Source organism: Candidozyma haemuli (genome assembly GCF_002926055.2).
Source record: "Candidozyma haemuli strain B11899 chromosome Unknown F_2014730914, whole genome shotgun sequence".
Lineage (NCBI taxonomy): Eukaryota > Fungi > Ascomycota > Pichiomycetes > Serinales > Metschnikowiaceae > Candidozyma > Candidozyma haemuli.
The window spans coordinates 29,045-41,426 of NW_020289912.1; the positions used below are offsets into that span (position 1 = coordinate 29,045).

Sequence of the window (12,382 nt, forward strand, 5' to 3'; positions counted from 1 at the left end):
TAACCATCATTTTCAAGCCAGAAAACGTCAAGCCAAAAAGCGGTAAGCCAAAAAACGGTAAGCCAAAAAGCGGTATCCTCCCTCATCCATTGCCATTTGCATGGGAAATCTCATCCAAGCCCTTTTTTTTCGCAGCCATTCCATCGTTTGACAAAACCCCATACTATCCAGGCAGGCACTGGACCAGTCCGAGTATAGAAGACAGCATTTTGACAGGTTTCCATCCAGGTAGGTTGTGTGATTCCCAGGACCTTCCACTTTTTCTTCCTTCTTTTTCCTTTTGGTCCTTTTACCTTCCACATTTAACCTTAATTTTCCGTCGTTCCTTATTATTATACTTTTATTCACGTTTTACGTTTTATTTTTTTTCCCCCCCCTCCATTTTCCATTTCCACCCCACGCTAACATTTTTTTTTTTTTTTTTTTTTTTTTTTCGCGACCCACAAGTGTTTTCTTCAACAAATACCTTCCTGTCAACACAGTTAAGGACACACATATCCTATATACTTCCTTTTTTTTTTTTAAAAAAAAAACCAAATATGAAACTCCTGCCGCTCGTTTTGCTTCAGTGCTTCGTGGCGCTTACAGCGGCGTTCACTGTGCCCAAAAGAGACTACCAGTCGAAACAGTACTTTGTGGTGGAAATCGACCACTCCCAGCTGGGGGCCAACTTGCATGAGTTTATCGGTAAACATGGCCATGTGTACCATTACGAACATCCTGTGAGAGGCATGGACGACCATTTTGTGTTTAGTGTGGATAAGAACCACGAGAACATGGCGATTTTGGGTAACCATAACTCCAACAAACATAATCTTATGAAGAGAGCTCCAGGGTTGGAAAGTGCCTACGATGATTTGACTCACCACCCAGGCTTGAAGCTGGTCCATATGTTATACCCCAAGAAACTCGAACGGAGGATGCCTGTGCCTGTGGACGCTGCTACTGCTGAGGAAATCGCCGCTAGAGAGCTCCACATAGTTGATTCTCTGCAAGAGTCTTTGAAAGAGGTTAGCGATAAGCTCGGCATCAACGACCCACTTTTCCTTCGCCAATGGCACTTGCTAAATACTCAGTACCCTGGGAACGACGTGAACGTTAAGAATGTCTGGTACAATGGTATTAAGGGTAACAACGTCACCGTCGCTGTGGTCGACGATGGCTTGGACCACGATTCCGAGGACTTGAAGGCTAACTTCAACGCCAAGGGTTCTTGGGACTTCAATGATAACACAGACTTGCCCACTCCACGTCTCTTTGACGATTATCACGGCACCAGGTGCGCCGGTGAAATCGCTGCAGTGAAAAACGATGTGTGTGGTATTGGCGTGGCCTACGAGGGTAAAGTCGCAGGTATCCGTATTCTTTCAGGCGCCATTACCTCCGAGGAAGAGGCTGCTGCCATGATATACGGCCTAGAAACTAATGATATTTATTCTTGTTCTTGGGGCCCTACCGACAACGGCAGGACCGTGGCTGCACCTGACTTGATTGTCCGCAAGGCCATGATTAAAGGTATCCAAGAGGGCCGCCAGAACAAGGGTGCCGTGTACGTCTTTGCAAGCGGAAACGGCGGTAGATCTTATGATCAGTGCAACTTTGACGGCTACACCAACTCCATATATTCCATCACTGTGGGCGCCATCGACTATAAAGGTTTGCACCCAAATTATGCCGAAGCCTGTTCTGCTGTCATGGTTGTGACATACAGTTCTGGTTCCGGTGAGCATATTCAAACTACAGATATAAAGAAAAGATGTTCTCTGACACACGGTGGAACCTCTGCAGCTGCTCCATTAGCTGCTGGTGTCTACGCCTTGGTGTTGCAGGCAAACCCAAACCTCTCTTGGCGTGATGTACAACACATTAGTGCCAGGGCTGGTGTTACTGTGAACGAGAACGACGGCGACTACCAAGAGACTGCCCTCGGGCTCAAGTACTCCCACAAGTACGGTTACGGTAAAATAGATGCTGAAAAGCTTGTGGAAGAAGCCAAGAAGTGGAAAGGTGTCAAACCACAGGCATGGTACTATTCAGATGTCATGGAAGTCAACCAGGTTGTTAACTCTGGTCCAGTGGGTCCTAGTGATTGGATCTCGAGCACTGTAAAGCTTACAAAGGAAGACTTAAAGCTCATGAACTTTGAACGTGTTGAGCACGTTACCGTCACTGTCAACATTGATTCTACTTTTAGAGGCCAGATTCAAGTCAAGTTGACCTCGCCTCACGGTGTGGTCAGTAACCTCGCAGACCGCAGGCCATTAGATCAGTCCAATCGTGGTCTTCAGGACTGGACGTTCATGTCAGTGGCACATTTCGGTGAAGAGGGTGTTGGTGAATGGAAACTTGAGGTTTCAAGCTCTCGTGGAGAGAACGAGGTGAAGTTGAAGAACTGGCAGCTTCGTCTCTTTGGTGAATCGATCGATGCCGACAAGGCTCTGAAATACGATGTCACCAAGGACTATGCCGCTGAGCGTCGTGAACTTGAAAAGAGCAAACCTTCTTCGACATCGGAGACTCTGACTAAGACCACAGTTGCAAAGACTGAACTGTCGACCTCTTCCATCACAACCAAGACTCCAGAGACCACCGAGGTGGAAACCACTTCCACTAGCACTACAAAGGATGTTACTAAAACAACAACCACGGACGACGCTGGTAAGAAGAAGCCTGAGAAGACTGAAAAGCCTGAAAAACCAGATGATAGCAGTGACGAGGATTCAGACTCCGAAGACGAGGACGGCAAGCAAGACAATGACAAGCATTACGCCGCAGACCATGCTGGACAGTATTTCATGGCGTTGGCCGTTCTCGGATTCCTTATCGCCATCATCACCATGAAGTGTCACAAGTCGCCAGGCAGCACTCGTCGCAGGAGAAGAGACGACTACGAGTTTGACATTATCCCTGGCGAAGATTACAGCGACAGTGATGACGAAGAAAGAGATTCGCTCGACCTAGGCCCAAACCGCCAGCGCGAGCAGCAGACGCTTTTCGATGACTTCAATGCCGAAACGTTGCCTGATTACGATGATGATATGTTCCAAATCGGCGACGAGCCAGAAGACGACCATCACGAGACACGTGGTATCGACGGTAAGCAGACAGAAAACGGTACACTGAGTCCAGAGACGCCTGACATCTACAACGAAGACAATGGTAGTCAGGAACGTCTTGTGGGAGGAGATGATGATGACAGGAGGTGAGTTTGATAAGGCACCCAGGCGAGGCATGGTGCAGTCCGAGGCGGTTGAAAAAGTCCATGGCCGAGGATATCTCCTTTTACCCGTGAGGAACACTGTGAAAGTAGCGGGGGGCGGGCCAGGACAGACGGAGATATCAAGCTTACCCCAGGTTTTACGTTGGTGGCGTTGGTTGGGCACCCCCAAAAAAGACAGCAATTTTTCCGGTGGGCCCCCACGCAATCTTAAGTTTGTCACATTGGGATAGGTAAGGTTGCAGGCATTGACGTTTGGCGGATGCACGTGACACGACAGAAGAAGACGGATTGGGGACTAGTACGTTGTTTTCAACCATTTCGACACTTTTAAAGCTGAAAACTCCACCCTGGACATTCACTTTTGCATCCGTTAGCCAACGATTAAACTGTTATTCCTGCACACAGCCGCCAGTAACGAGCTTCGGTACCATGCAAGTGTGAATTTGTAATCACCGCACGTGAAGGTTACAAATCCGCAAGGCATTGCACCGAGAGACCGGGCCAGGGCCAGCGGATGATAAATGCCGAAAAGCAAGGGGCAAAGACGAAGAAAGATGAAAAAAATTTAACCCATAGAAAGCATTGGTGGACGTCCACGTGACACACACTCCTGCCAATGGCCAAAAAGCAAGTACCAAAAAAGAACGACATGGGGAATCCCTTCCCATCATTTGCAGCAATTAAATAACCTACAGTGCGATTATCGGTCAGACATGGGAGCATTGGGAGGTAGTAGCGTCAGCGCTTATATACAGTCCTCCCTTAATTATCTCGCATGGCAGTTTGGGTGCGAACCTCATCATATATAACCGCAAAGGCCGGTTTTTTATTTTTTTTTTTTGGTTTGTTTCTTTTGTGAACTAGCAACAATTGCTTCCAAACTACCTCTATCTTCTTCCATTCACAGAAGCCAATTTCCATCATAATGTCAGCAGACAGTTTCGGCGACCACGTATCAATTGTCGTTTTTGGTGCCTCAGGCGACCTTGCCAAAAAGAAGACCTTCCCAGCGCTTTTTGGGCTCTACAGAGAGAACCAGTTGCCACACACTGTCAATATCATTGGTTACGCCCGTTCGGGATTGACCACCGAGGAGTTGAGAGAGAGAATCAAGGAGAACTTGAAATTGCATGATGAAAAGGCCCAGAGCAAAGTGGATGGCTTTTTGCAATTGATCTCGTACATTTCGGGTCCTTACGACAAACCAGAGGGTTTCCAGAAGCTCCACGATGCAATTGGCGAATACGATGCTAAGAACAAGGTTGAAAAGTCTGAGCGCTTGTTCTACTTGGCCTTGCCTCCATCTGTCTTCACCACTGTCGCTGGCAACATCAAGAAGTACGTTTACCCAGAAGGCGGCAGAGTGAGACTCATTGTGGAGAAGCCATTCGGCCACGACTTGGAGTCTTCTAGGCAATTGCAGAAGGACTTGGCTCCGCTCTTCACTGAGGAGGAATTGTACAGAATTGACCACTACTTGGGTAAGGAGATGGTGAAGAACTTGTTGGTGTTGCGTTTCGGTAACGAATTGTGGTCTGGTGTGTGGAACAACAGACACATTTCCTCCGTGCAAATCTCATTCAAGGAGGCCTTTGGCACTGAAGGCAGAGGCGGATACTTTGACCTGATTGGTATTATCAGAGACGTCATGCAGAACCACTTATTGCAAGTCTTGACGCTTTTGACTATGGAGAGACCTGTTTCTTTCGACCCAGAGGCTGTGAGAGACGAAAAGGTGAAGGTTCTTAAAGCTTTTGACCAATTCGATTCCCTGGACATCTTGCTTGGTCAGTATGGCAAGTCTGAAGACGGCTCCAAGCCTTCATACTTGGACGATGACACCGTTGACAAGGAGTCCAGATGCGCAACCTACGCTGCACTCGGGGTTAACATCCACAATGAGAGATGGGACGGTGTTCCGTTCGTTTTGAGAGCTGGTAAGGCTTTGGACGAGTCCAAGGTCGAGATCAGAATTCAGTTCAAGCAGGTTGCCAAGGGTATTTTCCAGGAAATCCACAGAAACGAATTAGTCATCAGAGTCCAGCCCAACGAGGCCGTCTACACGAAAATCAACTCTAAGATCCCCGGTATCTCCACCGAGACTTCCTTAACTGACTTGGACTTGACATACTCCAACAGATACTCCAAGGACTTCTGGATTCCAGAAGCTTACGAGGCATTAATCAGAGACTGTTACTTGGGCAACCACGCCAACTTTGTCAGAGACGATGAGTTGGACGTGTCGTGGAAGTTGTTCACTCCATTGTTGGAATACATTGAATCTGACAAATGTCCTAAACCAGAGATTTACCCATACGGTTCCAAGGGTCCAAAGAACTTGAGACCATTCTTGATCGATCATGGTTATGTCTTCTCGGAGGCTGGCTCCTACCAATGGCCATTGACGCGTCCAAACGTCAAAGGCAAGATCTAACGGTGTGATATGTAGCAAAAATTTTACGAAATGAAAGAGAAACAAAAAAAAAGATAAAAGTTTAAGCTTGTAGTAATTCCATCAGACATCCATGGAAGGTCAATTGGCGGTCACCGGCATACTAGATTGGGTTCTATGCGTATGCTACCGTGGAAACTGCGAATGTTATGGGATATTTCATCACCGGAATCACTTGTTACAAGCTTCTTCTTGTGCTTGAATCGGGTGGGCTCTCTGCTGCGTGCTTTCAGGTATCAACCGAAGCAGCTGCTTCAAAAGTCAAATTAAATAAGAAACATGGTGAATCAGAACTGTTAAATACTGGCAAGTATAAGCCCACAATGAAACACCAGGTCAAGCCCAATGTTGTAAACTCACTGCAGGCGCTTTTCAACCCTGTCGTCATAGTCGAGTCGGACTGGGAAAGAAGAGACTTAGTTTCCTCATCTTCGGTTGTTTCGTCAAAAATGCTTTTGAAGCAGCAGTGCCGAGGCTGAAAGCCATAAGCCCACAGCAAAAAGACCACACGATTCTAGATAGTGGAGGAAGAGATGAATAAGGGAATTTGGAGGAAGAAAAAAAATTTAGGTGCGATGGTCTTCAATTTATAGACCAAGATGAGGAGCTGTGTGCAGGATGACATCAGCACATTACCCGCCCACACTATCATTAGGTCAACCACTGGGAAGTCAAGAGAGGATTAAGAGGGTGGAAGGCGTAGGCAGGGGGATTGGGATTAAGCAACTGGCTAAGGGATCTTTGTAATGGAGTGGCGTTGAGTAAACATAGAGAGATGAACGGAAAAAGTCACGTGACACTTTCACCATCGACTTGCCAACGGCAGCCCGTAGTCCTAAAGGCTGATTTGGCTTGTTTTTAGATAAATAAGACCCTCAAAGTAATGTATTAGTTATATTATGTTGCTATAGAGTGATGTGGTGGGGGCATGACTGGCACTCGTCTAAGCTCGACAAGAAAGAGGTCCATACAAAGCAAGAAAGGCATCAACTAAAGGCAACAAATGATTGCCAGGTTGATGTTTATAGATATATTTCTGGATTTATGCTTTTGTTTCTTACTCAAAGTCCAAGGGGCACTCTAGGTCTTGGACCCTCTTTGGCCTCAATGTACTACATAGGCAACATTTGACAAAGTACAAGCTTTCGGCGGTGGATCCATAATAAATCCTTTCGCCGACTCCCTCGTCTGGCTTCTTCTTTGTTCTTGTGCCTCTAACCGATAGTACAGACTCAGACCATTTTGGTTGCAAAACGGTTTGGCTGCGAAAAGGAACCACAAGGTACTACTACGAACATGACAAGTTCAGCGCTGTTTAGTGATAAAAGCTTTATAACGGCCTTTTCCAGGAGCTTAAATTGGGATATAAAGACCGGTTCCTCGGCCGAAGTTGATGATTCCTCTGTAGATGTCTTCAGAAACCCGTATATGGTTTACCAGCCTGAACCAGCAGAATACGGTGCCGAGGAAGCAGAAGAACACGAAGAGCAGGCTCTGGAGGATGTGGTACCCCATTGGGCTAGTTTATCGACTGCAGAGCTTGTCAGGGAATTTGTTCCACTGAATTTGGGGAGAAAAAGCGCCGAACCAGGCTCTAACTCATCCTTTGATGCTTCCTTCTATAAGGGCTTAGTGCTGGAGCTTTTCTCTGAATACATGAAGGTTGAATTTGAGAGAAGGCGTGGAAGGCCTTTCGATGAGAGAAAAGATGGTACATTTGCTTTCTTTGGTGTTGAAACTCTGGGTAAGGATATTGAAGAGTGGCTCAATGGGGTTGAAGGTAGAAAAGCGGTCAAAAGGAGAGGATGGGGAAAAGTAAATAGGTAAACGGTGCTACGGTCAGTAATAAAAGGCATAGAATAATTATTTTAAATACCTCTATAGGAAGAAAGTAAGAATCCGAAGACCAAAGCTTCATTTTTTATTTTTAAAGGTTCTTAAGCAGCCCATCTAGGGCTGAAAGTCTAGTTTTGGAAAGCGAAAGACTTACTCCCAGAACTTACCTGGGTTGGTAGCACCGTTGTAGACAAGAACGTTAGGGGTGGCAGAGTCAAAGCCACGGATAGCACCCTTGGTACCAAAGTCGATCAATCTCTTTCTGAGCTCAGCTGGAGTAAGAAGAGCAGTGTTGAACTCAGAACCAGCACCTGGGTGCAAGGACAAGAAGTAAGAAGCAACACCAGCAACGTGTGGAGAAGCCATGGAGGTACCGGTCTTGTACTCTGGGGTCTGCTTCCAGCCAACAGATGGAATGTTCACAGCAGGAGCGAGGATGTTGACACAGTCACCGTAGTTGGAGTTACTGTACTTGTTGTCGTCGCTTTGAGAACCACCAACGGTGATGGCGTTAGACAAACCTGGGGAGAAGGTACAAGCTGGGATAGCCTCGTTACCAGCAGCGACAACAGCATGAATACCAGCAGTGACAAGAGCGTTAATACCATCAGTCCAGGCACGAGAGTTGGCACCACCAATGGACATGTTCAAAGTAGAACCCTTGAAGCCCTTCTTGCCAGAAGCAAGCTTCTGCTTGTGGTCACGGATAACGTAGTCGAAACCAATAAGAAGGTCAGAGACAGCAGCACGGTCGTTGGTACCGAACACACTGACAGAAACAAGATCAACCTTCTTAGCAACACCGTAGGTCTTGGAACCAATGGTACCAGCCACATGGGTTCCGTGGCCATTGGTGTCGTACTTCTTGTCTGGCTGAGCAACAGAAACACCCAAAGTAGCACGGCCTTCGAACTCAGGGTCCTCAGTCATGATACCAGTGTCGACAACATAAGCAGTAACACCCTGACCACCTTGAGAGTCGTGGATGTACTTTCCAGATCTGGTGTTCTCACGAGTAGACACTCTGGAAATACCCCAGACAGCGTTGTTCTGGGTGGTGATCTCCTCGGCAACAGCATAAGTGTCTTCTTCAACGTACTTCACAGCACCACTGTCTCTAATCTTGTCGACGGTTTCTTCGTCAAAAGAGCCCAAGTAACCGTTAAGAGTGTTGACATCGAAGAACTTCAAGTGGTCGTCGCTGGTGCCATCTCTCTTGGCGACCTCCAGAACGACACCAGAGATCCATTCAGACTCTTCAGCCTTGGCCTCAGCAGAAGCATCATCGTTGTAAACGACAATGTACTTAGACTTGACAGGCTTAAGGGCTCTAAGCAATGGAGCCTTTTCGCCAGCCTGTCTAGGAGCAACCACAGGGTCTCTCTTTTCAACCTCCACCTCAGAAATGAGAGAAGATTCGTCATTCAATGGGATGACAGCAGCAGAAGCCTTGCTAGCAAGCAAGAAAGAAACAGAAAGAGACAAAAACTTCATGGTAGATAGTTCTGAAGAAGCAAAAACACTTTCAGCACCGGCGCAAGCTCCATTTATATACTACCCCAGAGAAAGAGCCACTCTTGGTCGAAAATTCCAAATTCCAAGACTTCCAACGATAAGCAGCAGCATTAGCGCTGGTGCATTCACAAAGCAGACAATAGTGAAGCAACCTATTGCGCTAGTTCCAGCGGCATCTAGAGCCGGGGAGGCAGGAGGGTCTGAAGAAACCACAATGTTGTCACCCTAACCCCCAAAGAGACGACAAATAAGGAGTATAGTCCCCCCTAGCCAAGCTTCCCCAGCCCAAAATGCATACAACCAGAAGCACGGCGTTTGTATACTGACAAAGCCTGAAACGGGATCACTGGCGGGACCGCAAAAGTAGTGGTTTTGCGTAACACTGGTTACCAAAAAAGAAGCACCTCCAACCTACTCACTATCACCATCAGAAAGCCTCAAACCGCCAGCGCCCCACGATAAGCTTCCAGCGAGCCGCCGAGGATGTTGCCAAGCTTTTCGTCGCCTTGACAAGGTAAAGCGACACAGTTAGTCTAAGTAGCACAAAATCCATGGTTGGCGGCTGTTTTGTGCATGGAAAATTAGGCCTCTGGGGGGGACTTCCGGGTGTTTTTGGCGATTTTGCAACCACTCCACCACCGAGGTTACATTTCTGCACAACAATCAACCAACCAACCACCAACCACCCTGGGGGATCTGCAGCTCCAAACAAGCAACAAATACCGGTCCCACCTGGAATTAGCTCCATTTTTTTCCTTCCTTTGTGGGGGGTTGGACATAACCATACTCTCCATGCCGGGAAGACCCTCTTAAAATGGCCCAAACCCGGGATTATTCTATGTGCGAGGGCCTATCTTGACGTGACGCTCCCAATGAGACACCACGGTTTCGCCAAGATAGTTGGCTTCAAGCATCTATTACCGGTTTGTCTGGCAACTTTGTGGCTTTCTACGTATATGTGCTGATGGGGTTTAGGATTTGTCTTTGGAGATAGCCACTTCGCAAGTACAACCTGTTTCAGCAAAAGCTGTCCTGTGTTCCCCATTGGTGTAGATGGGTTACCAAAAGAGATCATTGGGATGCACGTTGCTCCTGATCCATGTCTGACGTAACCATTGTAGCTTATGCGGATTGTCTACAATGTGTGTTTGTGAGTGTTCCAGGAAGCGGTGTGATTTGGCGGTTTCGGATCACATAATGGCCCCATTGAGCTGTGGCTCCTGGGCCTGAAATTGCCGTTTCTACGCTGTCTAAGCCTTTCTTGCTTTGTATGTGCCTTGTTGCTGAGTGGTTTGTCTCCGCACATTGGAAGGATCTTTCCGATATCTTGTTGAAATTGGCAGATGTGCTTGGGCCACATGGCTGGAAGGTTCTTTGGAGAGGAAGGTGGCTTAACGGTGGGTTTGATTTGCTTGGGACGGGCGTAGCAACTTAATGCTGGTTCTGGGCCTTTTGTGTTCTGATCTGGATCATAACGAACCACCATTGTTCGGTGCTTATATGTTTGTGTGCTTGTGTGTTTGTGTGCTCTGGGTGCTTGAACGTGGTCTTGATCTGGTCCCCATGGGGTGCTTTTAATTTGAAGAATCAAGGGGTGAATGGTGGTCCAGCCAGGCACCCGTGGTGGGGGTGTACTAGTTCCAAGAAATCCCAATAAGACATCCTACTGACGCCTTTTTTTTTTGCAACCATTTCTTAGCAACTTCTGCCCTTCGCTTTGAGCCACTTAGTAGTGGCTTTGGACGCAACATTCCCCTACTACGCCTTCGCTTAATCGTATTTGGTGGTCTTAAGCCACGGTAGCGCTCTCTTACGATATATTGAAGAGAACATCACTGGTTCTACAGATGGTTCTAATATCAAGCAGCTTTTGTTATGTAAACGGCCAGCCTTTACACAGCGAAAGAAATATCAAACAACTATAACATGTACGTCTACTCCCAGATCTCAGTGGTGTTCTCGGCACCGTTGTAAGCGAGGATGTTGACGGTGTTCTTGCTGAGACCCTTGATGATATCTTCGGTACCATACTTGATGAGCTTGCTCTTGAAATCAGCAGGGGTAATGAGGTTGCTGTTGAATTCAGAGCTCAAGCCTGGCTGCAAGGACAAGAAGTAAGACACCAAACCGGTGATGTGTGGAGCAGCCATCGAGGTACCAGACATGCCCTGAGGGCTAGAAAGGAGGCCAATGGACTCAATGTCCACACCTGGGGCATGGATATCAACACACTTGCCGTGGTTGGAGAATTCAGCCTTCTTGTCGTTTCTGTCAGTAGCACCAACGGTGATTGGGCCACTGGCTCTAGCAGGAGAGTAGCTGCAAGCATCTTCGTTGTCGTTACCAGCAGCCACAATAACGTGCACACCAGCCTTGGTAGCAGCATTGGCAGCAGCATCCAAAGCGTCAGAAGCACCTCCACCAATAGACATGTTGACAGTGGAGCCCTTGAAGCCCTTCTTCTTGTTCTGGATGTTTTCCTGGTGGTCCTGAACGACATATTCAATGCCCTTGATGATGTCAGAAGTCAAACCAGTGCCCAATGGACCCATGACGCCCACAGCCACAATGTCAACCAGTTTAGCCACACCCCAGGTTCTGGAACCGATAGTACCAGCAACATGAGAGCCGTGACCGTGGAGGTCCACTGGCAAGCGTGGGAAAGCGACAGCCTTACCGTAGACAGCACGGCCTTCAAAGTCAGCATCGCCGACCTTCACACCAGTGTCAACGACATAGGCAGTAACACCCTCGCCACCAGATGGGTCGTGAACGTACGAGTCCAAAGAACCATCGTTCTTACGAGAAGAAAGTCTGGAAATACCCCAAGTGGCACCGTCCTGGACCTTGGCGCTATAGAGGTCAATCTCGGCGTCCTCCTCGACATACTTCACCAAAGGACTGTTCTGGATCTCGCCCAAGATATCCTTGGAAAACAAGCCCAGGTAACCCAGAAGCGAAGGCAAGCCAAAGAAGTTGACGGTCTTATCGTCCTCCTGCTCCTCGGCCACGGCTCTCTTACTCACAAGGTTCGAAATCCAGCTATTGTGGGATTCCACGTCACTCTTCGACACGCCATCATTGTACACAACAATGTATCTGTTCAGCACGGCATTGGCAGCCTTAATCAAAGGAGCCGGGCCAGAGGCACGAGCAGAGGCAGAATTCGAAGGAGCAGCATCCGACTCGGGCTCACGAGCGAGGATGGCGGTTTCACCAAAGACAGACTCCACGTCAAAACCATTAAGCGAAGGAAGCACCATAGCGGCGGCCTGGTGGGCAAGCACCAACGGGATAGCTAAGCGAAAGTGCATTCTTTTTGATATTTGTTAGGAAAGATAACTGGTACCTAAAGATAA

General features: G+C 47.7%; 5 protein-coding genes across 5 annotated transcripts; 3 read left to right on the top strand and 2 right to left on the bottom strand. All coding sequences in view use genetic code 12, as the record gives it.

Moving 5' to 3' along the window:
- Window positions 1-539: 539 nt before the first annotated feature.
- KEX2 (kexin) lies at window positions 540-3,206 on the top strand (the record flags this gene model as incomplete). The annotated part of the gene is made up of 1 exon (XM_025487371.1): window positions 540-3,206. One exon carries the CDS (start codon window positions 540-542, stop codon window positions 3,204-3,206), a length of 2,667 nt encoding a protein of 888 aa, XP_025344387.1.
- Window positions 3,207-4,145: 939 nt separating this feature from the next.
- Window positions 4,146-5,654, top strand: ZWF1 (glucose-6-phosphate dehydrogenase; the record flags this gene model as incomplete). Its single annotated transcript, XM_025487372.1, has 1 exon — window positions 4,146-5,654. The coding sequence occupies one exon, from the start codon at window positions 4,146-4,148 to the stop codon at window positions 5,652-5,654; it is 1,509 nt and encodes a 502-aa protein (XP_025344388.1).
- Window positions 5,655-6,968: 1,314 nt separating this feature from the next.
- On the top strand, window positions 6,969-7,499 carry CXQ85_003739 (uncharacterized protein; the record flags this gene model as incomplete). Its single annotated transcript, XM_025487373.1, has 1 exon — window positions 6,969-7,499. One exon carries the CDS (start codon window positions 6,969-6,971, stop codon window positions 7,497-7,499), a length of 531 nt encoding a protein of 176 aa, XP_025344389.1.
- Window positions 7,500-7,658: 159 nt separating this feature from the next.
- Window positions 7,659-9,002, bottom strand: CXQ85_003740 (S8 family peptidase; the record flags this gene model as incomplete). Its single annotated transcript, XM_025487374.1, has 1 exon — window positions 7,659-9,002. The coding sequence occupies one exon, from the start codon at window positions 9,000-9,002 to the stop codon at window positions 7,659-7,661; it is 1,344 nt and encodes a 447-aa protein (XP_025344390.1).
- Window positions 9,003-10,957: 1,955 nt separating this feature from the next.
- Window positions 10,958-12,337, bottom strand: CXQ85_003741 (S8 family peptidase; the record flags this gene model as incomplete). Its single annotated transcript, XM_025487375.1, has 1 exon — window positions 10,958-12,337. The coding sequence occupies one exon, from the start codon at window positions 12,335-12,337 to the stop codon at window positions 10,958-10,960; it is 1,380 nt and encodes a 459-aa protein (XP_025344391.1).
- Between the last annotated feature and the right edge of the window lie 45 nt (window positions 12,338-12,382).